This window comes from Podarcis erhardii (assembly GCF_964252035.2).
Source record: "Podarcis erhardii genome assembly, chromosome: 6".
In the NCBI taxonomy this organism is placed as follows: domain Eukaryota; kingdom Metazoa; phylum Chordata; class Lepidosauria; order Squamata; family Lacertidae; genus Podarcis; species Podarcis erhardii.
Window position 1 is genome coordinate 2,297,563 of NC_138510.1, and position 27,124 is coordinate 2,324,686.

Sequence of the window (27,124 nt, forward strand, 5' to 3'; positions counted from 1 at the left end):
GCTCCTACTGGCTCTAGGATCTACACTGGCGTAAAACAACCTCCATTGTCAACCATGACCATTTCTGAACCCGGATTTAATCTCAATCGCATCTATAGTCCCATCTCAGTGGAAATCAACATAAGTACCTATGGAACTGCTGAACAGTCATTAGGGTTTACCAGTGTGAAAATTATGCCAAAAACAGGGAGGGGCCCATTTCCGGGGAAGAACCCCCCACCCTGCTGCCTGGAAGACCAAGCAGCAGAAGCAGAAGAGGGTGCGACATTCTGCATTGCGTCTGGGCTCTCCTCTCTCTCTTTCTGCATCGCCATTAACCGTAGCGAACGTCTGCTCCAAAGAGCAAGAAATCCTGGGGAGAGATCAGAAGGTAGAATTAGGAACAGAGGAAGCTGCCTTATACAGAGTCAGGCCATTGGTCCTTCTAGCCAGTGCCGCCGGATTGTTAGGGGACATTTGGCACAGAAACATGCATGTATACCTTTAAGAAGTTTCTGGGATTAATTGGTTGCAGCTGGCCGTTGCTATAAAAGGAAAAAGCTGAGTTTTGTAGCCTGCCTGCAGGAATAACACCCACCAGAGTTTGTTTATTGTTTTTGTAATAAAGTCTTCCTTTTAGTTTGGGTTTTTACACCTATGTCTCCTGGAGTCACTCTGTCCTCTGCCACCAGCTGGAAACCCCCCTCCAACACGGATTGCCCCCAAGAACAGGGGCTGCAGCATGTGTGATGTCATGTGCACATCATGTGACATCACACCCGTTTCCCTGACACCAAGCAGGCTGGTGAAGCCTCCTGTGACGTTGCTCTGGGCCGCCTCAATTTTGGGAGGGCTGGAACCCTTTCAAAGAAATATCGAGGGGTCAGAAGACAGCTCTGCCACCTAGAATTGGCCTGCCTGCGGCGGAAGTTGGTGTGGTGGCGGCGACCGAGGGGGGGCGCTGCTCGGAGTTAGCCAGAGGCGGTGCACAATGGCCGGTAACAACGTAATGGACCCGCGGCGGCCAAATCGCGTTCTCAGATACAAACCTCCATCCACAGAGAATAACCCTACCCTGGAAGACCCCACACCAGACTACATGAATCTACTGGGAATGATTTTTAGTATGTGTGGCTTGATGCTGAAGCTAATGTGGTGTGCCTGGATTGCTGTCTACTGTTCATTCATCAGCTTTGCCAGCAGCTTCATGTTGTCTATCTCAGCTGTAGTGATGTCCTATCTGCAAAACCCACAACCCATGTCTCCTCCTTGGTGAAAGGTTATTGCCTCTCTTCAGAGCTCCTCTTGCAAAACAGAGGTGCATGCCCTCAACGGAGAGGACTATTTTCTCAGACAACGCAGATCCATTTGCACATGTCGGGAGTACTCATTTTGCTGCATTAATAAAGTGATGGTTATTAGGAAAAAAAGAGAGAATTGGCCTGCCTGCCTCTAGTTTAGCAGTGTCTCTCCAGCAATGGCTCTCCATGATTTCAGGCAGGAGTCTCTCCCACCCCCACCTGGAGACGCCAGGGAGGATTGAACCTGCAACCTTCTGCTTGTGAGACAGACACGCTACCCCTGAGCTATGGCCCTTGCAGCTGAGTCTTCCTCTGGCCAACAGCAGGACAACAAAATCCTGGCATCCAAACACAAACGGTCCAGGATGCCTACCTCCTGGGACGTGTGCTCTGCAAGCAGGGCTATTTGTTTTATTTAATTTCCTAAAAATTTATACACTGCTTGAGTGTAAAACAACAACAACAACCACCTTCCAAGCAGTTTGCAAAATAAGATAAAGCAATAAAATTATCACAACCACAATTCAAGAGTTTTGAAAAGTTAAAAGAACAATAGACTAAAAACAGATCTGAACTCACCTCAGATTTCTTAAACATCTGGGTAGCCTTGTCAAAGCAAGAATGTTTTAAGCAGGCACAAGAAAGAGCAAAGTAACGGCGCATGCCTGGTGTCAAGAGGCAGGGAATTCCAAAGTGAAATAACTGAGTACTTGCAAATGTGGAAGGGGTATTATGGGATGCCTGCTGGGCCAAGTGAGGGCCGCCTCAATGTGGGCTTCACCTGCATCCTGAAGGAGCTTTCCCCGCAATTCATTTTTAGCCTCAAAATACAGGAAGCATCCCTGAGTACCCAGAGTTTCTTTTGCGATGGGGCAAATTCATGACCCACCTGATGAAGCTGCAGAAAGGCACTGGAGAGCTCCACGTGGTCCGGGAGAGGGAGGGGGAACCCCTTAGCCAGTCGTGCTGGAAGGTAAAATTGATCTTGCACTTACAAAAATATTGTAAAGAAGTAGACTCACTGGCAGGGTTTGATCAAATATTTACAATTACAAGGAAACAAGTATAAAAGTTAAGTTGTAATAATGGGGAATGAATAAAGGGGGAAATGTAATTTGGGGGAAAAGGGTACAAAAAGAATACAACAATATTTAATTTAAAAATTGTGAAATTAAGGTAGAATAAGATGGGCAGGAGAAGCAAATATTTAAAGAACAAGAAGAGGAAGTTGAGAGAAGTCATCGGGGGAGGATAGGGATTTATAGATTTTCCTTGTGATAATAATGATTGTGTTGAATATAAAATTGTAAAAATCAATAAAAACTATTTTTCTAAAAAAGGGAGATAAAATTAAGAGAGGTCGTAGAATCACAGAATTGTAGAGTTGCAAGGGACACCCAAGTGTCCTCTAGACCAGTGTTTCCCAACCTTTGGTCTCCAGCTGTTTTCAGACTACAATTCCCATCATCCCTGACCATTGATCTTGCTAGCTAGGGATCATGGGAGTTGTAGTCCAAAAACAGCTGGAGATCCAAGGTTGGGAAACACTGCTCTAGGCCAACCCCCTGCAATGCAACCAAAGCATCCATAGCAGATGCCCACCCAACCTCTGCTTAAACGCCTCCAACGAATGACAGTCCAGCACTTTCCAAGGGAGTCTGTTCAACCACCAAACAGATGGCAGCAGAGTGGCGCATTGGGCGAACACAGCCTCCATTTTGGATTTGTATTATGTGCTTTCCCACACCAGAGCTATATGAATCCCTCCCAATTATGAAGAGAGTCTAAAAATGTTCTGCAAATTGCAAAACGATATATAAGAGATTTCGCACACACACCCCCGCCAGACCTGAGGAGCTGCCAGCAGCTACTCACCTCTTAGAGAGTCCTGCTCTGCCATCTGAACTTATTCAGGTGTGCAGCCATAAAAACTAGAAACTTGCTTTAAACTATGAAAAAGAAACCTGGCCTCCACTCAGTAGTGGAGGTGCACCATTTGCACAGCCTCTTATTTATTCGTTTATTGCATTTCTGTGCATCTTTTTCTCCAAGGACCTCAAGGTTATTCTGCTCTTAATTTCATCTCCTCAACAACCCTGCAGGGTAGGTTAAGCCAAAAGGGACTGACTGGCCCAAGGTCACCATCCAGTGAGTTTCAGGGCCCAGTGGGGATCTGAACCCTGGTCTCTCCCAGGTGCTCTAACCACTACACAACCACTGCCCCTCAGACTGGCCTCTTGCCTGCAACAGGGGAAGTGTGCATTTGCCCTGCAGTTTCCCTCACTGTTCCTGGTTGTCTCCTCACTCTGAAGTGCTCTGTGAGCTCCCCCATGTTGTACACGAGATGCTAGACATTCCTCCCCTAGTAACTTTCCATGGGGCACAGCCAGATGCCCTCCTGCCAGTCTCCTCTCCTCCTTGGAGATACAACCGGAGGGGTCTTTGCTCTGTCCTGGGAGTCAGAGGCCTGGTTCTGTTGGGATGGTGGATGAGAAACAAGGCTATAAGGAAGCACATGGTGCAACAATTAGACTGATATTTACCGTTCATTGCAGGCAGGAGGGTGCTTGAAGCAAGGTAGTTCATGATGGCTTGCATTAATTGTACCTGGAAAGAGAGAGACAGAGACAATAAAAGGGAAATCAAGATGAAAGGGCTCATAGAATCACAGAACTGTAAAGTTGGAAAGGAGTCAAGGGTCCAAGGGTCATCTAGTCCAACTCCCTGCAATGCAGGAATCTCAACTCACAGTCATTCATCCAATTTGAAATCATACTGGACCATGCTTAGCTTTACAAATGCACTAGCAGTTTTATTGCTGCATGGGGCAGTGGGGAGGAGGCTCAAGGTGTCCTATAATTCCCCTCCCTGACTTTTGGCTTCATCCTGGATGTCCTACATCTGCCTTGGCCGTTACATAAATGGGTGTGTGAATCAAACAACACCCAGACAATTGGAAAGAACATTAAGCCCGTGGTCCATCTGGTCCATCTCCATGGCCAATCAGAGGAGCTCAAGCAAGACCTGAGCACAAGAGCTCTCTCCCTTTCTTTGGTTTCCAGCAACTTGTATTTGGAAGCATTAAGACCTCCAACTATGGAAGCAGAGCAGAGCCATCATCCCTAGTGGCCATTAATAGCCCTCTCCTCCTTGCTCCAGTATATCTGAAGGAGCGTCTCCACCCCCATCGTTCAGCCCGGACACTGAGGTCCAGCACTGAGGGCCTTCTGGCTGTTCCCTTCCTGCGAGAAGTAAGGTTACAGAGAACCAGGCAGAGGGCCTTCTCGGTGGTGGCACCCGCCCTGTGGAACACCCTACCTTCAGATGACAAGGAACTAAACAACTATCTGACTTTTAGAAGACATCTGAAGGCAACCTTGTTTGGGGAAGTTTTTAATGTTTGATGTTTTATCGCGTTTTTAATACTCTGTTGGGAGCAGCCCAGAGTGGCTGGTGAAAGCCAGCCAGATGGGCAGGTTGTTGTTGTTTCCATGAATCTCAGGGTTGTGGGCTTGAGATTTGCATGTTGGGCAAAGGATTCTTGCATTTCAGGGGGTTGGGTTAGATGAATCTCAGGGTCTCTTCCAGCTCTACAATTCTATGATTCTGTGATCTGTCTTGAACCTTCAAACAACCAGCTTAATTGAATATCAACAAGTTCTAGCGTCATGAGAAGGAGGTAGAACCTTTTCTCTTTTCACTTTCTCCATGCAAGGCATAATTTAATAAACGTCCATTGTGTCAACTCTTTCTTGTCTTTTTTCTAAACTAGAAAGACCTCAGCGCTTGCATTCTTCCCTCACAGGGGATTCCCCTCAATCATTCTGATGACCCTTTTCTGAATCTTTCCCATTTATTCGGTTTGCTAGTACAGTGGTAACCCGTAAGACGAATGCCTTGCAAGACAAAAAACCCGCTAGACGAAAGGGTTTTCCGTTTTGGAGGCACTTCGCAAGATGAATTTCCCTATGGGCTTGCTTCGCAAGATGAAAATGTCTTGCGAGTCTTGCGATTTTTTCCCCCTCCCCCCTTTTTCTAAGTCGCTTAGCCGCTTAGCCGCTAATAGCTGCTAATCCGCTAAGCCGTCAATGGGCTTGCTTCGCAAGACGAAAAAACCGCTAGACGAAGAGACTCGCGGAACGGATTCTTTTCGTCTTGCGAGGCACCACTGTACAGTGGTACCTTGGGTTACAGACGCTTCAGGTTACGGACGCTTCAGGTTACAGACTCCGCTAACCCAGAAATAGTACCTTGGGTTAAGAACTTTGCTTCAGGATGAGAACAGAAATTGTGCTCCGGCAGCAGCAGCAGGAGGCCCCATTAGCTAAAGTGGTGCTTCAGGTCAAGAACAGTTTCAGGTTAAGAACAGACTTCCAGAACGAATTAAGTACTTAACCCGAGGTACCACTGTAGTTTTATCTTGCCCAGAGCAACCCAAAGCAACTTTGTGAGGTAAGGCGACCAGAAGCGTATGCAGGACTCCAAATATGGTTGCACCATAGATTTGCAAAACGGCATTATGCTATTGGCAGTCTTCAATCTCTTTCCTAACTATCTCTAGCATGGAAGTTGCCTTTTTCACAGCTGCTGCACACTTGGCAGAACCACTGAGAGGAATGACAAAGCAGGTGTGTGTCTGTGACACCTCAGCATGGGGGTGAAATTTGGGTCGGTTCACATTTAGTGCAAACCTTATTCACCCCTCCTGAAATAATAAACAAACCGAAGCTCAGCTGGCCTTCAACATTCAGACTATTCCAAATTTTGCAGCGGTGTTCTCCAGGCAAGTAATGTCCACAAAGAAACCACACGCTTAGAGGTCTGCATGTACTTGAGTAAAAATAAAATAGAAAAAGTGCATTATGTTTGAGAAAAGTGAATGCCAGTAATATGTATATCAGGAGTTACATGCAATGAGAAATTGACAAATCTTCATGAGGACAAATAAAATAAACGCCAAAAACTGATGTGTAAAAGGGGAGAACTAAACTTAAGACTGCAGGAGTGAGAAGCTGAGATTGATAGGTTTGTCCACTGAGAGTGGCACCAAATCTTTCAGAGAGGGTACTGGCAAGAATGGGCTCTGAGCCCACTGAGTGCGCAGGTTGAGCACTTGAACCTCTAGCTGTGACCATGGAATCCTCGGGGGTCACTTAAAGTCATGGGATCAAGCAATTTAGGGAACGAAAAAGATCTTACTGAGAAAGGCCCGACGTCCGAGTGCTTCAGAGACAGCTGCAACCTATATGAGGATATGGGGGGGGGGGGGGAGAGAGAGAGAGCAATGGGGGTTTTATGCCTTATGACGACAATATAGCTTATTGACTTGCTGAGCTACAGGAAGCCAGTGGAACCAAGCCACAATGTCATGGCTGATAATTCTTTTCTGCACTCATCTTTCTGCATGCCCTTTGTGGCTGCCTTGGTGCAGGAGAGCACCTTTTTGGCCGAAACGTCTGATAGAAATAAATTGGAAAGTGTAGTACAACCCAGATCTCGTCTCCCACAGTTTGCAGTGCAAGGTAAGCAAGCATTCGGTGTGACCCTTTGGAACTCCCTGCCACTTGAAATGCCTGCTAAAAGCATTCTTGTGTAGACAAGCCTTCCAAGGGGCTTAGAAAGTTTGAATGGGTTTAAATCTATACTGTGGTTTTAAATTTCTGTATATTTTAAAGTGTTGTTGGGTTTTTAAAAAAAATATTTTTATTGTTTTAACTTCTCTGTAAACTGCTTTGAGGGTTTTTTTCCCTACAATCAAGTGGTATACTGTATAAATTTTATGAAATAAGTAAATATGCATTGCAGGGGATGACCCTCAGGGTCCCTTGCAACTCTGTAATTCTATGATTCTACGAAATAAAGTCAATATGGTTTTTTTTCCTGGATAATAGCCAAACAATGATAATTGAATTATAGAATCGTAGAGTTGGAAGGGATCCCAGGGTCATCTAGTCCAACCCCCTTACTGAAACAAAGATATGCTACATCCAAAGCATTCCCCTGATCCGTCAAGCTTGTAACTCTGTCAAAAAGGGAAATGAGATTCATCTGGCATGACTTGTGTTTGAGAATACCATGCTGGGTCTTAGTAATCACAGCATACTTTTCTAAGTGCTCAAAGACTGACTGCCGAATTATCTCTTCTAGGACATTTGGTGGTAGCTACTAATCAAGCAAAAAACTTTTTTTGGGGGGGTATTAAAATGGTAAAGCACATTTGTTGTTTCTTACTTGCCAAGCTTCAGGGACCCAAAGATCTTGGTGGAGTTAACAGCAACTTTGGCTGAAATGGTGGTTGACTGAAATCAAAGAGAAGCAGGTTGAATGTGCTTTGCAAACAGATCAGAAAAAGTTTACATCATGTGAAGTCTATACACATTAAGATTTGGAATTCTTTTAATCATTGGGGAAATTTGCAACAACAAAAAGAGAAGGAAAGAGTTTTGGATTTGATATCCCGCTTTATCACTACCCAAAGGAGTCTCAAAGCGGCTAACAATCTCTTTTCCCTTCCTCCCCCACAACAAACACTCTGTGAGGTGAGTGGGGCTGAGAGACTTCAGAGAAATGTGACTGGCCCAAGGTCACCCAGCAGCTGCATGTGGAGGAGCAGGGACGCGAACCCGGTTCACCAGATTACGAGACTACCGCTCTGAACCACAACACCACACAAGGAAGGAAGGAAGGAGAAAATGCATCTGTTAGCAAAATTGAGGGGAATGTATAACATTCAGAAAGAAAAATATCTGGGACTAAGGAAGGGAAGAGGCAGAAATGAGCACCCACAATTGACAAAAACTCTGATGAAGGTGGAAGAGGAGGCTTAGGGCAATGGGCAGACTGGAAGGGGCACAAAATGCTTACCCTCCTGATCATGGGCAGCACCAAGACTTAAGGTGTGTCCTGAACTTACCGCACCAATCACAAAGAGCGAGGCCAAGGAAGCGTTGGGGAGGATGGCAAATGCTCTGATGTCGACCTCCGGGGACAGCGAAATGGCGTCAGGTGTGATGGTCAGAGACGGGGCAGAAGAAGGTGAGATTTGGAGCTTCATGAGCATGTTGGGGTACAGCTTTGCCAACTGGGTGTGGAGAGCAAAGGCAGCATGAGAATCTCAGTGGAGCCTGGCTGCTGGATCAGGCCCAAGTGGACCCATCTTCTCCCGTAACCAAACAGATGCCCCAGCTGCTCACCTGTGGAACAAAGGCCTTGAAGCATGTGGTGTTGAGCCGGACTTTAAACTCCTTCGGAACCTGCAGCAGGGGAGAAGAGGCAAGTTGGGGATGGAGAGATAGGACAATATACTATGACTTGGAAAAACAGAGGTTAGAAAGAACAGCCCCTTTAAACCGTCCTCTTGTTCTCCTGCTGGCTTTTAGCTATGGGGGACATTCCTTGGGTGCCAGCCACAGTAGTGGGAGTCACTGGACCTCGCTCATACCAGGTGGCACTCGAAGACGGACACTTGTGGCGCCGGCACATAGACCAGCTTAGGCGCAGGGTTGGGGACTTGGACACTACCGTGGTGCCCCCAGCTACGCTCGTGGCTCCGGAACAGACACTTACAGATGGTGAGGCTCCACCTACACCTCTCTCGCAAACTGCAAGCGTGGAGCTGAACCAAGCCACTTCAGAGGGTCTGCCAGACTTCCCACGGACTTAGACCACTGCCGGGCCTGACATTCCTCCAACTCCACTCATGGAGGTTCCACCCACAGCAGCGGATCCAGGGGACTTGGTTTCAACGCCACCTAGGGTCGTGCCACAGCCTCAGCAAGAATCGGGCAGCCCACCGGACCTGGGTACCACTCCCCGGCAGTCTGGCAGAGTTTCCAAGCTCCCAACTTATTTAAAGGACTATGTTGTTGGACATGTAACACAGTTGGTCTAAGTATGTGGAAGTATGTGAAATGTAACCAATATGCTTTTGTGCCTAATTGAACCATTACGTGTAGTGCTGTATATAAGGAAACCATTACGATTGTAACTAACACCTTATCTCGGTGGGGAGGGGTGTTATGTACTGAAGTTCTCACCCTGGGCCAGCAGGGGGATACTGTAGATAGTTATGCAAATGAAGGATCAAAAGTGACGTTCAGTGATTGGATAGTTTTAGAAAGTTGCTACAGTAACGTTGTACTGGAGCTCTATATAAGCAGGCTGACTGAGCCCTTCAGTTCAGTTCTGTTCTGGCCTCTGAATAAAGAAGAGCTGTTTGAAGAATCGCTGTGTTGTCTGATATGTTCACCCACAACTTAACAACTTGGAAAAGCAGAGGTTAGAAAGAACAGCCCCTTTAAACCTTTGTCTTGTTCTCCTGCTGGCTTTTAGCTGGAAACTCAGCCCAGAACCTCCCATCAAAGCCAGGCTTCCATTGTGGGCCATCAACAGGCTCCTATCGTCTTATTGGTAGAAAAACATGTCGGCAGCATTGAAGAGATGAGAAAAGCCTGCTGCACCAAGCCAATGGCCCATCTAGTTCCACATCCTGATCTCACTATCAAAGGGATCTACTCAAGAGCCCCCATAGGGGACTGCATCATGATCCACCCCCTGATAAAGCCAGCTCTGCAGACTTGGGCTCCCCAGCCCTCCTTACCATGTCGTCTGTGATGAAGAAGTTCATCTCCCCTGCTCCGTAGTATACAAGGCCTGCGGTGTTGAAGAAGTAAGTGGAGACCCCAAAATAAAGCATGCGGTTGTGATCCACCGGGAAAGCGAGGGCTGGTGGTGTAAAAGGAGGAGCAGAGCGATGGGCGAGGGAGAAGAATTCACCCTGATGGGAGAGGAAATGCAAAAAATGGAAAGTCATTCCTAGGAAAGAATGCTAATGAAGGGGACTCAGCCTGTTTCTTTTCTCCTTCCTAGAATCACAGAACTGTAGGGTTGGATGGAGCCCTTCGCTTCTTCTGGTCCAACCCCCCCCCCCCCAATGCAGGAATCTCAGGTAAGTGTTTTAGGAAGAGACGAAGGCAAGCGTCTTCCCACCAGGAAGCTGTCCACAGGACAGGAGGCCTCCGGGAGGGAAAGCTGGCCACGATCCATAAACCTCCCCCTCCCTCCCTCCCTCCTTTCCCCTACCTTCAGGTCCAAGTCTAGGGAATTCTGTGAAGCCACAGGAGGAGCAACCAGAGAGTAATCGATCCCAGACACCTTGTCAATTGTAGCCGTGACTAGGAAAAAAGCAGGACAAATGGAGGAGCTGGGGCGAGATGACAACAAAGCAGCGTTGGACAAAGGTGTCCATTTCAGTCTCTCATTTTCCCAATCTTGAATCCAGTTCTCTGCATTTGCACATCAGATTATGCTTTTGTTTTTGTTTGTTGTACCCCCAGAAAGAAAGAAAAACCCATCAGCATTTTTGTGCCAATTTCTATAATACAGTACAGTGGTACCTTGGGTTAAGTACTTAATTCGTTCTGGAGGTCCGTTCTTAACCTGAAACTGTTTTTAACCTGAAGTACCACTTTAGCTAATGGGGCCTCCCGCTGCTGCCGTGCAATTTCTGTTCTCATCCTGAAGCAAAGTTCTTAACCCGAGGTACTATTTCTGGGTTAGCAGAGTCTGTAACCTGAACCGTCTGTAACCTGAGGTACAGGTTACAGAGTCTGTAACCTGAACCGTCTGTAACCTGAGGTACTCATAATCAGAACCCTGCTGGATTGGTGTGTTGAAGCAAAAAGCAAGCTCCATCTTGGTAGTCAAGGTAACCCAAAAAATAATTGGTAGTTGTTGCGAGGATGAGCTCAGATATGTTTCCTTGCTTTGATCTATGCTAATGGGTTGTGCTTATCTGAGGGCCTTGGGATGCTGGGCTCTGGGCCCAGAGAGGGCAGAAGCAAACTGAGCTCTGCTGCTTTGTGCATAAAGGATGCCTAAATGTTTGCTTGGGTGCGGACAAGCCATGGCAGCCTCTCACCACTGGGGGGGTCTGTCCCATGTCCGTAATGGCAGCAAGGCAGAGCAGGCTGACTTACCATAAACTTATCCTTTCTTCATATGCAATAAATCACTAGAACTGATCACTCAGGTGTCATTGAAATCCTTCATGGGTATACCTTCATCAAACCACTCCCATGAGCCCACCTTTGGGCTGGTGGATCAGGACAATCAGGCCAATGGCCCGTCTAGTCAGCATCCGGTTCTCCGAGGGATCCACTAGATTCCTCCACAGGAAACCAGCAAGCAGAAAGTGAGCATTACAGCAACTGCTTTTCAGAAGCATGGCTGCCATCTCCTCCTGCATGTACTTGTCTAAAGCATGAAGAACTCCCTGCCACTTGACATCCGGCAGGCGCCTCTGTTTTTTGGGCACCTGCTAAAAACACATTTATTTAGAGAAGCCCACCTGGATGTTTAGAAAGTGGATGTGAGTTTTAAACTGGTTTGAGCCTATTGCTATTTTTAACTTTTAACCATTTTAAATCATTGCTGCTATTTTTCAAAAATCTTTCTTTTTGCAAACCGCTTTGAGGTTTGTTTGCTTTTTGACAATCAAACAGTGCATTAATGAATAAGCCCACATTATGCCAAGGTATGCAGGGGCCCAGAAGCATTTTAGACTGCAGACTGAGCAAATCTACGGATCAGCTGGTCACAGACTTCCCTACTAGACTGAGCTGGATTGTATATCTGTTTACATTTAGATCATAGCTGTGAACATTTCCCTTTTTTAAAGGGAAATTCCCTTATTCCGAATAGGATTCCTCACAAGAAAAGGGAAAAGTTGACAGCTATGTTTAGAGTAATTATCTCTAGAAAATTTAATCTGCATCTGTACATATAAAAGATGTGAGGTTTAAGTAAGTCTTCCTCCTCCTCTATTCTCTACGTTTGGCTTAGAAAGAAATCTCCCATTGCCCTGCTGACAACTTGTGTTACAGAATGAATATTAGCCAAATATTAGCTGAAAGCATTTTGGTCTCCCAAATCCTCCAGATTGTGGGTTCTGTTTAAGGCCAGAGACGCAGGCTGGGCCAAGTCGGGGTCTCACTTCATAGAATCATAAAATAGTAGAGTTGGAAGGGGCCACGAGGGGAATTTAGTCCGACCTCCTGCAAAGCAGGAATAAAGCAGGCATTGCTTAAAGGTAAAGGGACCCCTGACCGTTAGGTCCAGTTGTGGATGACTCTGGGGTTGTGGCGCTCATCTCGCTTTATTGGCCTAGGGTCATGTGGCCAGCATGACTAAGCCGCTTCTGGTGAGCCAGAGCAGCGCACGGAAATGCCGTTTACCTTCCTGCCACAGTGGTACCTATTTATTTTACCTATTCTACTTGCACTTTGAGGTGTTTTCAAACTGCTAGGTTGGCAGGAGCAGGGACTGAACAACAGGAGCTCACCCCATCGCAAGGATTCAAACCGCTGACCTTCTGATCGGCAAGTCCTAGGCTCTGTGGTTTAACCCAGAGCGTCACCCGCGTCCCTATTTTGATAGTGTTAGGTACCACCTGAAAAACATTTTCTTGAAATTCTCTTTTATGGTGTAGCAAGTGGCGAACCTACTATCTATACACCAGAGCCTTTCCCACTGTTTCAAATATTTAAAGGGTGGGGCGTTTCCCTGCTAGCTGCAGAAGCAGCCCTGAAATCTTGAGTGATGCAAAAGTGGTGCTTTCGAACTGCTAGGTTGGCAGGAGCTGGGGCAGAGCAACGGGAGCTCACTCCGTCGCGGGGATTCGAACCGCCGACCTTCTGATTGGCAAGCCCTAGGCTCTGTGGTTTAACCCACAGCACCACCTGTGTCCCTAGGCATTGCTTAGAAGGAGCTCTTTCCACCTGATGGGGTCCAGCTTGTCACCAGCTTCCACCATCATTGCTCTTACCTGGCAAGGTCTGCAAGAAAGGCTGCAGTTTGGAGCCAATGGAACTGCTCACTTCTTCACAGACCTGGGAGGGAGAGAAGAAAGGCCATAAGGACAACTTACTCCTTGGCAGGAGCCCCAGGTGTCCATGGGCTCGTTGCTTGGCTCTGAAACTAGCAGAACCTCCATTCCCAGGTGTGGTCTGTGTTGAATTACTGGTGCTAGATGTGGGGCACAAACAACTTTGAATGGTGATCTTCACTGAGTCTCGCTTGCGGCCCCTGGTCCTACCATTGTTTACCCACATCTGGCCCAGCGGTTTATCAATGCAGTTTTGGACCATGCACACCAGAGGCATATTATGGGTATGGTTGTCTTCTGCACTGCAGAGAGTTGAGCTTGAGGACCTTTGGGGAACCCCTTCCGACTCGAAAATTCCATGGTTCTAGGAATTGCTGGGCCTTTTGGGATGGGTACAGAAGGCTCTGCTTATGCTCCCATGAGAAGAAGAAGAAAACACTTCGCTACCAGCTCTACCATTCTATGATTCCACAAAGGCTCTGCTCCATAGGCCTTTGACACAGAATCATAGAAGGGACCGCAAGAGTCATCTAGTCCAACCCTCTGCAATGCAGGACTCTGAACTAAACTCAGGTGTCTGCGATGGGGCTGGACTTTCCAGGGAGACTCGGTCATTCCTTTCTCCACCCTTGGACACAGCAGATGGTGCCAGGCAGCCATGTAGCAAATACTGAAAGCGGCTTGTCTACAAGGCTTGGCGCAGGGCTGCCCTCCTGCTGCCTTTTGTGGAGAACAGGAGAGCCCATTGTTCCTGAGGGCACGCTTGGCTAAATTAAGCTCGCAAAGGCCTGTGAAATCAAAGGAAGCTAATTCCTAACACCCAAGGCACCAAAAAACCCCACGTCTTTTCTGCTCAAAGTGCATTTGAATGCTGAAGTCCTAGGTCTGTATTCTGCTCTGGTCAGACCTCACCTGGAGTACTGTGTCCAGTTCTGGGCACCACAGTTCAAGAAGGACACGGACAAACTGGAACGTGTCCAGAGGAGGGCAACCAAAATGGTCAAAGGCCTGGAAACAATCCTTATGAGGAACGGCTAAGGGAGCTGGGCATGTTTAGCCTGGAGAAGAGGAGGTTAAGGGGTGATATGATAGCCATGTTCAAATATATAAAAGGATGTCACATAGAGGAGGGAGAAAGGTTGTTTTCTGCTGCTCCAGAGAAGCGGACACGGAGCAATGGTTCCAAACTACAAGAAAAAAAGATTCCACCCAAACATTAGGAAGAACTTCCTGACAGTAAGAGCTGTTCGACAGTGGAATTTGCTGCCAAGGAGTGTGGTGGAGTCTCCTTCTTTGGAGGTCTTTAAGCAGAGGCTTGGCAACCGTATGTCAGGAGTGCTCTGATGGTGTTTCCTGCTTGGCAGGGGGTTGGACTCGATGGCCCTTGTGGTCTCTTCCAACTCCATGATTCTGTGATTCTGTGATTCTGTCTGTTTATGGGGCTACTGTATTCAGAAGCAAACAAAACCTTCCTTAAGGGGAAGCAGTTCCTTCAAGTCCAAGTGATGTCACAGGAGGTTTGCAATGCCATATGTGAATTTTGCAGCGAACATGGAGTGTGCTTGGGAGCCACCGCAGCAGATTCCGCACGCTCAGCCTTTCCTTCCAAGTATTTGCCCCCCCCCCCACACACACTCCACCATCCCCAGGGCACATGCGAGCCGTTGACTCAGAAACAGGAGCAGGGCTAGAGAGCCAGGCTAGGAACAAGCCAGAACATGGGCTGAGGGCCCAAGAGCAGGAGATGCACCGTGTGTTTCCTAACAACAGCAATGTACTTCCAAAAGCTTGCTTTGGCTATTGCTGTTGGTCTCCTAGGATACCAATCTGAGCACTGCCGGGCGAACTCCTGCTTCTGAGCATGTGCAGAGTGCCATTCCCTCTTGTAGAGCAGCTAGCTCCTGCAAAACCGGGCTTTTTAGAGGGAGCAACTTCTGGGCCAGAAGGCAGGGTTTAAAGGTGCACCCATGCAGGGGTCCCACTTATTCGAGAAACTGTGGAAAGTACCTTGCCTTCCATGGTATTTCTGAATGACGACTCAATGTTTTTGTGGAAGAGGTTGTACAGCCAGCTGCGATGGGGAGAGAAGAATGGGAGGATCAATGTCAATAAGGTAAAATGCTTTTATTTCCTAAAGTGCTTGCACTACTTTCCCCCTTGAAGATCCCAGAAACTAAGAGCAGCTTTAGGTGTTCTGAAGAAGCAAGAGGGGAGGAAGTGCTTCCTGCACTGCAGGGGCTGGACTGGATGACTTTAGGGGGTCCCTTCCAGCTCTGCAATTCTATGCTTGACTGGAAGTTGCAAAGCTTGTGGCTGCTGAATGCGCAGCGATCTTGCCAATGGAGTTCGAAGGGCTGCTAAACAGATATGAAAGACCACACAATGCAATGACAGATACTGTGCTGATGTTAAGTTAGGGGCTGGTTCCTTTTCGAGATGGATGAATGCAATGAGTTTTCAAAACAACAGATGGAAAAGGGGAGCCTGCCCTCAGCACAGGGACACTTGGTTTGGGCATCGTTTCTGAGTACATTTCTGAGCACAATTCAAAGGGTTGGTGCTAACCTTGAAAGCCCTAAACGGCCTCGGTCCAGTAGACCTGAAGGAGCATCTCCCCCCCATCGTTCATCCCGGACACTGAGGTCCAGCTCCAAGGGCCTTCTGGCAGTTCCCTCCTTGCAAGAAGCAAAGCTACAGGGAACCAGGCAGAGGGCCTTCTCAGTAGTGGCGCCCGCCCTGTGGAGCGCCCTCCCACCAGATGTCAAAGAGAAGAACAACTACCAGACTTTTAGAAGACATCTGAAGGCAGCCCTGTTTAGGGAAGCTTTTAATGTTTGATGCATTACTGTATTTTAATATATTGTTGGAAGCCGCCCAGAGTGGCTGGGGAAGCCCAACCAGATGGGCAGGGTATAAATAATAAATAATAAATTATTATTATTATTATTATTATTATTATTATTATTATTGGTAGCAAAGGGGAGGCTTGTGTCAAGAGCAAGCAGGGCAGCCTTCCAGGTCAAGCTGCAGGGCAACGGACAACCACCTACCTCAACCTGCCTGAAAAGTGCACTTTGACGTCAGAGATGTGAGCGGCACAATCTGCTGTGCCCACTGTTGGCCTCCCAGCAGCATCTGCCCCCAGCTTCAAGCCTACAGAGATGGAGATGCCCTCAACCTTCAGGTCAAATGAGCCATGGTCCTTGCTATTTGGAAAGACAACAGAATAAAGGATTTGCAGTAGGAGCAACAACAAACCCTGCCCTTTCTATTTTACAAAAAAAGGTGCTTGGGTGGGGAGAAGGTATAACCAGTGCCGTGGAGAACCAGGTTGGTGCAGTGGTTAGAGTATTTGAACCCAGGAGACCAGGGTTCAAATCCTCACCCGGTAACCTTGAGCTGCCTTTCACTGTTTCTCTCAGTCTAGCCAACCTTATGGGGTTCTTGTGGGGATTAAATGAGGAGCAGGATAACCAAATCAGGAAAGGGAGAATTTCGAGGGGCGGCTCTGTTTCGCTCTGCATATTGTTTCAGAAAGCGAGATTTGGTGAATTTGCCTTCCCCGTGAACTGAATCGAATTCCTCCCCACTGCCTCTAAGTGGCCCAAAGGTAAGAGGCAATGATGGACTCACAACCAGCGCTTCTTCACCGACCAGTCGCCCGTCACTTCGGCAAAGGCATTGGTGATGGAGACCTTGAGGCCCATGCCTGGGACTGGTGCTATAGCGGAGCTTGGCAACTGGAAACTGCGAATGTTCAAACTGCAGGAGAAAAAGGGAGGAGAAGGTCATTGGTTTGGGGAAATCAGCAATGTGATGGAGAGGGTGGATTCGCCTGATTCAAATAAGGGGCTTGCTCTTGACAGCAGTACGTGTGAAAAGGATCTAGGGGTCTTAGTAGACTACAAGTTTCACATGAGTCAACAGTGTGCTGGCTGCAGTAGCAAAAAACGTGAATGCAATTCTAGGCTGCACCAACAGAAGTCTAGAGTCCAGATCATGGGAAGAAGTCATAGTCCCTCACTATTCTGCCCTGCTCAGACCACACCTGGAATAGTGTGTCCAGTTGTGGGCCCCAAAATGTTGACAAGCTGGAAGGTGTGCAGAGGAGGGCAACAAAGATGGGGGTGGCAGATGGGGGAGAGTGGGGCTATTAGTTTGCCTTTGTTCTTGTTTTTATTATATATTTTGCAGGGGGGTTCTTGTATTTTTATGTAGTGAACCACCCTGAGAGCTGTGGATGAAGGTTGGTATATAAACTTAATAAATACCGTATTTTTTTGCTCTATAAGACTCACTTTTTCCCTCCTAAAAAGTAAGGGGAAATGTGTGTGCGTCTTATGGAGCAAATGCAGGCTGCGCAGCTATCACAGAGGCCAGAACAGCAAGAGGGATCGCTGTTTTTTCTTGTTTTCCTCCTCCAAAAACTAAGTGCCTCTGGTGGTCTGGTGTGTCTTACAGAGCGAAAAATACAGTAACTATCATAAAACCAAGGGTCTGGAAACCAAGCCTTATGAGGAATGGCTGAGGGAGTTGGATATATTAGCCTGGAAAAGAGGCTACTGAGTGGAGATATCTTTAAATATTTGAAGGGCTGTCCCATGGAAGATGGAGCCAGTTGGTTTTCTCCTGCTCTGGAGGGGAGGACCTGAACCAAGGTCTTCAAGTTACCAGAAGGGAGATTCCGACTAAACATTCGGAAAAGCTTTCTGGCAGTAAGAGCAGTTGGACAGTGGAATGATCTCCCTCAGGAGGTTGTAGATGTTAGAATTCCTGCTCCGTGATTGCAGTCATGGGATTGTTGTCTATCACATGACGGTATATGTTTTGACTCCACAGAGTGGGAAGTGACGGAGACAGGATGTTTGTGTTCCTGTGTTCCGTGAAGTGGGACTATTGTCCTTTGTTCTTTTTCTCTTTGCTGTCTGATGCTAGAGAGAGAGGGAGCCATGTTGCAGTGCTCCATGTATGTTTATATGTAAATAAAGTAGATTAGCCAAAATGCTGAGTTGCTGAGGTCTGTTACACAAACTGCGAAGACTTTGCGGATCCCTAAGTGTGCCAATGGCTCTTGGCATCATTCGCTGTGATGTTTGGGCTGAAGAAAGCTTTCAAAGCTCCTGAATTATTGACCAGGAGGGAGAGAACATGCCAGTTGGGCATGTGTCTCTGCCAGGGTCCTACTCAAGTGTAGGCCGAGCTCCTGACAGTAGACTCTCCTTCCTTGGAGTTTGGATGACCACCTGCCATGGATGCTTTAGTTGAGATTCCTGTCTTGCAGGGGGTTGGCCTAGATGACCTTTGGGGTTCCCTCCAACTCTACAGTACTGTGATCCAGTGGCCTTTTCTTTCAAACTCTAGATCTTAATGTGAGCACCAAAACAACCCTGTGAGGCACACAAGATGAGTTTGGCCCTGGCTGTGCCAGCTTGGCCCTGCAACCGTGGGTGCCCGGCGCCATGGGTGCCATGGAATGTGCATGACCCTGGCACCAAAATCTGTGGGTGCCCAGTCCCTTCATGGGCACCCAGGGCCCCAGGGAGTTGGCATCTACGTAGCTGGGTGATGTGCTGTTGAAAGAGGCTGTGCAGGAGGAGCTGTGGTGGACCTTGAGCTTTTTGGAGTGGAAAGGACTAAACCATCTTAGAAATGAGCCCTCCTGCTCATTCTCAAATGATTGATCTACTTATTTAAGTCTCTGCCTGCCCCCCCCAAATGAATTTTATCCCTCCCAACTTCCTTTGAGTTGTCTCCACAAGACACCCCAACTGCACCTTGCCCGGGGCAGAAACCATGTTCTCCAGAACCTATTATTGTAGTCTCTTCCAATCTGTGGTGGCCTCACCTGTAGAGTTTGTAGTCCACTCTTCCAATAACTTTAACTCTGAAGGATCCAGAGAAGTCGGGCAGAGTCAGCTGTGCCAGTTTCTGCTGCAAGACTGCCACCCCCTCCTGGCGAGCTGAAGCAAAGGAGAGAAAAGGTTGGCGTCAGACCGTTTGCATCCCTCTTGAAGGAACCGATTTGCCTTTTTTGGGCCCTCTCTCCCTACTTAGAAAAAAAAAATTCAAAGCCAAAAGCAATGGCTTTATTTAGTGTAAAAAGGCCAAACATCTCGGAGTGAGTGACAATAAAACAATACCGTTATCATTGAAAACAGCTCTTTCAAACATTTGAACAGGGAAATCAGCACTAAACTAAAATCAGATTAAAACATACATCAGAAATTCTACATCCCTGGACAGGCTTATCTAAACCAAAACATTTTTATCACACACCAAAAAGAGTGATAAAAGAGTACAGTACCAAAAGAATACAGTAAAAAAGTACCAAAAAGAGTACAGTGAAAGTGCCTGCCTGGTGTCATGAAGTAGGGAGTTCCAAAGGTTAGGTGCTGCCACACAGAAAAATTGCCTGATTACTACTACTACTACTACTACTAATAATAATAATAATAATAATAATAATAATTTATTTTTACCCTGCCCTCCCCAGCCAAGGCCAGGCTCAGGGCGGCTAACAACCAATAATAAAAACAAGTTGATTGAAATACAACTTAAAAACAAGGTTAAATACAAATTAAATGTGGGATGGGGGTGATGTGACACATTTAACTACATGAGTTCCACAGATCAAAGCAGTCAGGTGGGCAGGGACCCAAGAAAGAAAGTGTGGCAGGCCAAAGGTGGACCCTGGACCCCCCCCCCAGCTATATCCACTCAGCCAGCAGTCAAATGGAGCCCCACACTGGCAGCAGAAATATCTTGCAGGACAAATATCTTGCAGGACAAGCAGCGACCCAGGCGGACAGCCCACGCCCTCTTGCTGTCTGGGAGAGCAGAACAGGCAGGGACCAGGATGGTGCAAAGCAGCCCCTTCCTCCTTCTGTAGGTCTGCTCCCCAAAATAGAGAAAGCAACAGATTTATTGTTTCAAACCCACTTAACTTGCCACCTTTCACCAACCAGGTGCCCTCTTGATGTTCTAAATCGCAGCTCACGGCACACAGTTAAACTATGGAACTCCCTCCTGCAGGAGCATTCGTCCCTCTGAGCGTGGAAGCAGAGCAGAGGCGCCAGGGCAGCAGCCCGCGATTAACCCCCGCTGTAGGAATTTGCCTAATCCTCTTTTAAAGCCGTCCTGTGGGAGGGAGTTCCGTAGGTTAACTATGGAATTGCTTTCATTTGTCTGTCCTGAATCTTCCAACATTTCAGCTCCATGGGATGTCCACAGGTTCTAGAGTTATGAGAGAGACACACACACAGAGAATTTTTTCCACTTTCTCTGCGTCAGGCATCGTTGTATAAACTTCTATCAAGTCAACTCTTGCTTGCCTTCGGTTTAGAGAAAAGTCCCAAGCGACTGCAGCCTTTCCTCCTGAAATATACTCAGAGTCGCAAAGTGATTTCATGCTCTTTATTCAGCTCATAGTGGTGAGGAGGAATGAATGAATGTCCCCTCAAAGTATCTGCTTTATATACATTATTTACACAATGGGCTGCACATGATTGGCTAATTCCAGGATTCTACTGTAGGCCAATCAGGTTGTGGATTCACTTCTATCTGGAGCATGATTGGGTGGTTCCTGCTAACCAATCATACTGCTGCATTGTTCTAGGACCAATCAGACTGCTGCATTCTGAATCCTATTGTTCTAGGACCAATCAGACTGCTGCCTTTTGGAGCCTATTGTTCTAGGACCAATCAGACTGCTGCAGTTTGGATCCTATTCAACTCAGTACATAACACCCCTCCCCTCTAAGTTCCAGTCCTGCCCGGAAGGTCGCATTCATAGTCCTCAAGGTACGCCGGTGGCCTACGTGTGCGTTGCGGCCTGGGGTGTTCCCTGGTCCGGGGTTCAGGTTCTGGCTCGTGTTCCAAGGATGGGGCTGTTTGGTCTGGCGCAACCGGCTCGCTCAGTCGTGGTTCTGGTTCCGGTGTCCTTTCGGCCTCGCGGGTCCTCTCTGTATTTACTGATTCTGCCTCTCCTGCTTGCCCCTGCTGCTCTATGGGCCTCACTGCCCCACTGTTCCCTTGGGACTCCTCTGACCTGTCCTCCTCCTCCTGGTTTTCTCCCGGGAATCGTCGCCGTATCTGGTCGCAGTGGCGGCGCCAGCATTGCCCCCCATCTGTTAGCACCTCGTACGACACGGGGCCCGTGACCCTGGTGACTGTGGCAGGTACCCATGCAGGGCCTGCCCCAAAATTCTTTGCGTACACTGGGTCCTGGGCCTCGAAGGTCCGGGGGTTCCTGCCTTCCCCTACCACTACCTCATCCTGAGCTCTATCGGGGTGAAGGCGGTCCAATCTGATTGCAAGGCGCCGACCCATTAGTAGTTCAGCGGGGCTCCGGCCAGTCGTTGAGCTGGGGGTGCTGTGCTGTGCTAGAAGGAATGTGGCAAGGCGGTACTCCCAATCCCCTTGCGTCATGCGGCGAAGGGTGTCCTTGGTGGTCCGCACCATGCGTTCTGCTTGGCCATTGGTGGCAGGGTGGAATGGCGCCGAACGGATGTGGCGGATGGCGTTCTGCACTGTGAAGGTTTGAAATTCTCCTGATGTAAATGCAGTCCCGTTGTCTGAGACGAGAGTGTCAGGGAGCCCGTGGGTTGCAAACAGCCTGCGTAGTACCCGGATGGCTGCGGACGTAGAAGTGGACGGTACCAGTGCGACTTCCAGCCATTTGGTGTAGGAGTCCACCACTATGAAGAATGTTTTCCCCTGAAAGGGGCCAGCGAAGTCCACATGCAGGCGTGACCATGGTGCTCGGGCGGACTCCCAGGACTGGACTGGGGCCCTTGGGGGATCTGGGCGGGATTCCTGGCAGGCCTGGCAGTGTTTGACCCAGGCCTCTATCTCTCCGTCGATCCCCGGCCACCACACATAACTCCTGGCAAGGGCCTTCATTCTTACTACCCCTGGGTGTGTCTCGTGTAGGGCTGTGAGGACCCTTTTGCGGAGGGGCTGGGGAACAACGACCCTGCTTCCCCATAACAGGCACCCCTTGTGGGCTGACAGTTCATGTTTGCGGGTTGTGTAGCCGGCGAATTCTGGCCCGGGGCTGCGGCTGGGCCATCCCCTCCACACCCAGTCCAGGACCCGGGAGATGACCCTATCTTTCTTGGAATGGTGTGCAACTTCTTGTGCCTGAATGGGGCGGTCAGGAAGCAGCTCCAGGCTCATAACCTCTTGTGCAGGTGCTGGGTCGGGGCCTGTTTCCGGTAGTGGTAGCCTGCTGAGGGCGTCTGCATGGCCCATCGCCTTTCCAGGGCGGTGAATCAGTGCATACTGGTAGCTGGCAAGGAAAATTGACCACCTGAGGACGCGAGGAGACAGCACTTGGGGGGTCTGCTTTTCGGGGGCAAACAAGCCAAGCAACGGCTTGTGGTCAGTCACCACGGTGAAGGGCCGCCCGTACAAGAAATCATGGAATTTTTTTACTCCCTTCACGATTGCCAGACCCTCCTTGTCGATTTGCGAGTAGTTCCGCTCGGTTTCGTTGAGTGTCTGGGAAAAGTATGCTACCGGTACCTCTCTTCCATCCGGGAGTTGGTGTCCCAGGACAGCGCCGATGCCATAGGGCGAGGCGTCGCATGCTAGCACCACCGGCAGCCTCTCGTCGAAGTGTGCCAAGACCGAGTTTGAGACAAGCAAGTCCTTGACTGCCTGGAATGCGGCCTCCTGGCGCTGGCCCCACACCCAAGGGGCCCGCTTGTCCAGGAGTCTGTGTAGGGGCTCCGCTACCGCCGCCTTGTGGGGAAGGAAGGAATGGTAAAAGTTCAATAATCCCAAGAAGGCCTGAAGTTCAGTCTTGTTCTTGGGCGCTGGGGCATCACAAATGGCCCGTACCTTGTCCCCAGTCGGGTGAACCCCTTCTGCATCCACCATAAATCCCAGAAAGTCCACTTGAGGCACTCCTAGTAGACATTTTTCCCGCTTCACCTTGAGACCCGCCATCTGGAAACGGTGCAGAACAGTGCGGAGGCGGTCCTCAAACTCCTCTGGTGTGGGCCCGGCAATCAACACATCATCAAAGAAGGGGGTGACACCAGGAATCCCTTTAAGGAGAGAGTCCATTAGATTCTGGAATATGCCTGGTGCCACGCTGACCCCGAATTGCAGCCGCTTTACCCTGAACGCTCCTCTGTGCGTCACAATCGTCTGTGCCTCTGCTGTGGCCTCATCTACTGGCAGCTGTTGATATGCTTGGGCCAAGTCCAGCTTGCCAAAAATTTTCGACCCAGCCAGGGTGGCAAGGACATGGCTGACCACTGGCACTGGGTATGCATGGGCCATGAGGGCCTTGTTTATGGTACATTTGTAGTCTGCGCAGATGCGGACCGAACCATTAGGCTTGACGGGTGTGACGATTGGGGTTTCCCAGGTGGCATTAGGCACCGGCTCCAGCACTCCTTGCTCCACGAGTCGGTCCAATTCCTCGTCTATACGGGGTTTCAGGGCGAATGGGACCCGGCGGGCCTTGAGCCTGACTGGTCGTACTGCGGGGTCAAGCTGTAGAGCAATGGGGGGGCCCGTATACTGTCCCAATTTCCCATCGAAAACCCCCGGAAACTCCTTGCATATGGCGTCCACGTCCACTTGTAAGCTCATGTGGTTCACCCCGGTGATGGCTAGTCCCAGTGGTCCAAACCATGCCAACCCCAGTAAGCTAATGTAGGGGCCCTTGACCACAAGCAAGTCCAGTTGCCGCGTCCGCCCTCGGTATTGCACCCTGAAGGTCCCCACCCCCATTGTGGGGACCTTACGTTTCTGGAAGTCCCGGAGGGTGAATGGGGCCGGCCTGAGTTTGGGACCCCCAGTAGGACACAGTTTCCTTAAGGTCCTTGCCGAGATTATGGATAGAGTTGAACCCGTGTCAAGCTCCATGCGGCATGGGGCCCCCTCTATCTGTACCTCTACATAAATTTTCTCTACGTTGGGGTGGGGCAACTGGTATACCTGGAAGTCTGTGAGCTCCGTCGAGTTGCCTTGGTGCGTTGGGCCCCGGGACCTGGGGCTCTTGGATTGGTCATCTGATGCCTGGCTTCAGGTGGGCCGAGCCCGACACACCCGGGCGATGTGTCCCAATTTTCTGCACTGCCTGCACTCTGCGTTGCGGAAACGGCAGGTCCTCCTCTCGTGACTTTCTCCACAGCTTGCGCAGTTCCCTCCTTCTCGTCGAGGCAGCTGTGGTATGTGGGCTGCTTGAGTGCGCTGCTGTACTCGGTGCACCTCCTCCCTGTCGGATCCCGAGTCGTTGGTGAGGTCTTCGTGGTGGACCCTCGGTTGGGACGGCTGGCTCAGCCGTGCCTCTTGCGTCGACCTCTCAGCAGCTTCCGTTGCCAGGGCCTCCTCCAGAGCGACCTGGAACGTTAGGTTCTTCTTAGCGTAGAGGCGTCGTTGCAGCTTCTCATCCTTCAGGCCACCGACGAGGCGGTCACGAAGCATGTTCTCCAGCTCTGAGAAGTTGCAGAACCGGGCGGCTTGGCGGAGAGAGGTCACAAACCCAGTTATGGTTTCCCCAGGGGCTTGCCGCTTTGCGTAGAAGGCATTTCGACGAGCCACCACTGAGGGCTGTGGCGAAAAGTGCCCCTTCAGCTGTTCCATTATTGTTTTGTATGGAACAGTAGCGACGTCTTCAGGCGCAAGGAGAGCCCGGGCGATTTCAAATGTCTCCTCTCCGCAGACGCTGAAGAATATTGCCCTCTTCTTGGCGTCTTCTTCATCGGTGACCCCTTTGGCTTCTAGGAGGAAGGTGAAACGGGAGGCGTACGCTTCCCAGTCTCCAGATGCTGGGTTGAATGGCGAGAAGCTGCTGTCAGTTGCCATTCTGAGTTCCTTGTGTCCCGGAGCTGAAGCCTGGATACACGGTGCGAGGCAGCGGTGCGGCAGGTGGCGATGCTGCGGTGCTGTGTGTGGCAGTCAGCTCAGCGGGATCCCACCTTCGTCGCCAGTGAAATATACTCAGAGTCGCAAAGTGATTTCATGCTCTTTATTCAGCTCATAGTGGTGAGGAGGAATGAATGAATGTCCCCTCAAAGTATCTGCTTTATATACATTATTTACACAATGGGCTGCACATGATTGGCTAATTCCAGGATTCTACTGTAGGCCAATCAGGTTGTGGATTCACTTCTATCTGGAGCATGATTGGGTGGTTCCTGCTAACCAATCATACTGCTGCATTGTTCTAGGACCAATCAGACTGCTGCATTCTGAATCCTATTGTTCTAGGACCAATCAGACTGCTGCCTTTTGGAGCCTATTGTTCTAGGACCAATCAGACTGCTGCAGTTTGGATCCTATTCAACTCAGTACATAACACCTCCCTTCCCCTCGTCATATCGGTGGCCCTTTCCTGAAGCTTTTCCAAACCTACAATATCCATTTTGACGTGAGGCAACCAGAACTGTACACACTATTTATTTTTATTGATGACGTTTCAATCCCGCTTTTCCTTCCAGGCACTCAGAGTGGGGGGGGGCAGGAGCCCCCCCCCCCCGTTTTATCCTCAACAACAACCCTGAGAGGCAGGTTAGGCTGAGAGACTCCAGACCTCCTGGCACTTCAACCATGACATGACCCTGCAGGCTGGGGGTCATAATGGGGAATAAAATGCACCCACCATAGTCCAGGCCTTTGTCCGTGATTCTGCCCACAAAGCCCGGTCCTGTGGCCCCGGAGAGAGGACTGTAGTGAAGACAGAGCAGCAGAGAAGCCAGGAGGAGGTTTCTCGCCTTGGACATCCTTGCTGCAGCCCCGAACCCCCTCAGATCCTTCTGCCCAGGGAGTCTGCAGCTACGAACCCCTTTGTATTTAGCTGAGAGGAAAACGGAAGTGAGAGTGAGCAGACAGAAGCAGAGGGACCAGAAAGCTATATTTGTATTTCCTCAAAAAGGTTTTTCCCCTGTTGCACAATCTGCAGCCAAGGTTCCGGGTGGGGTTTGTGGATTTTGTGGGCTGGGCATGCACGGAGGCTTCCAGGGGCTTCAGGGCTGCATGCTCTGTGACTCACGCAGCATGGGACGGATCCTGCGTCACATGGGTGCTCTCACTGTTTGGCTTGTGACGGGCATGCCAGGCTCCAGGGTTTGGCTTCAAAAGCAGAGCTGCTCCTGGACCTCAAGAACGTAAGAAGAGGGTCTGCAGGATCAGGCCCATCTAGTCCAGCATCCTGTTCTCACAGTGGCCAACTAGGTGCCCAGGATGGGAAACCTGCAAGCAGAAACTATGGTTTCCATCAACTGGTGTTTGCAAGCACTTCTGCCTTTGTTCAGCTGCGGAGGGCAGAACATTGCTCCAATTGGAGAATAGCCTTTATCAAAGGTGTCCTGGGCTTTGAAGACACTGGAACTCAGGACACAAGGGAGAAACATGCCAAGAGGAAGGTACACTTGGCAAATCCACACCATGATCAACTCCCACCTGGAAACCAATGTGCCCACTGTGGAAGGATGTGTGGATCCAGAATTGGCCTCCACAGTCACTTATGGACTCATTGTTAAAACCGTGTTCATGGAAGACAATCTTACTCAGCTATGAGTGATCGCAGAAGAAGAAGAGGAAGAGGAAGAGGAAGAGGAAGTTGAGAAGAAGAAGAAGAAGAAGAAGAAGAAGAAGAAGAAGAAGAAGAGGAAGAAGAAGAAGAAGAAGAAAGCTATTGTGGCTAATAGGCATCAATAGCTCTCTGCTCCTCCATGGATCTTTTAAATCCATCCAAGTTGGAGGTGATCACTGGCCCCCCCAAAACCCTTACAAGGGTTCCTCATTCAGAAGATCCATTTACGTGTCATGTTTACAATTATCATTAATATCCTACCTTTCCCCCAGATCAGGACACAGGGCAGCTTACACAAATTAAAGCAGCCTCAAATAAAATAATAAAAACGTGTAAAAGATCATCGTTAAAGGGTAATCAAACTCTGACAGAAATAAAACAATATAAAAAAACACAAATCTATTAAAA

The 27,124-nt window shown here is 49.0% G+C and overlaps 1 protein-coding gene and 1 pseudogene across 2 annotated transcripts; one reads left to right on the plus strand and one right to left on the minus strand.

Moving 5' to 3' along the window:
* Positions 1-139: 139 nt before the first annotated feature.
* On the minus strand, positions 140-26,016 carry LOC309344934 (bactericidal permeability-increasing protein-like). Its single transcript, XM_081867863.1, has 15 exons — positions 25,784-26,016; positions 19,010-19,124; positions 16,798-16,926; positions 16,215-16,370; positions 15,172-15,235; positions 13,105-13,168; positions 10,362-10,453; positions 9,880-10,056; positions 8,474-8,533; positions 8,194-8,361; positions 7,512-7,579; positions 6,480-6,522; positions 3,824-3,887; positions 2,170-2,246; positions 140-352 (listed from the first exon to the last, which is right to left on the minus strand). Exons 1-15 carry the CDS (start codon positions 25,902-25,904, stop codon positions 314-316), a joined length of 1,437 nt encoding a protein of 478 aa, XP_081723989.1. The 5' UTR covers positions 25,905-26,016; the 3' UTR covers positions 140-313.
* Positions 909-1,388, plus strand: LOC309345141 (PAT complex subunit Asterix pseudogene; annotated as a pseudogene). Its single transcript has one exon. The product of its transcript is annotated as a PAT complex subunit Asterix pseudogene (transcript).
* Positions 26,017-27,124: the final 1,108 nt, after the last annotated feature.

What these genes read in the sequence shown, in the direction of transcription:
- LOC309344934 (XM_081867863.1), bottom strand. Translation starts at nt 25,904, where the DNA reads ATGTCCAAGGCGAGAAACCTCCTCCTGGCTTCTCTGCTGCTCTGTCTT. An exon ending in CCCTAGACTTGGACCTGAAG is followed by an intron (nt 10,057 to 10,361) that starts GTAGGGGAAAGG and finishes CTCTCCCATCAG; the next exon opens with GGTGAATTCTTCTCCCTCGC. An exon ending in CCTCCTGCCTGCAATGAACG is followed by an intron (nt 2,247 to 3,823) that starts GTAAATATCAGT and finishes TTTACCTTCCAG; the next exon opens with CACGACTGGCTAAGGGGTTC.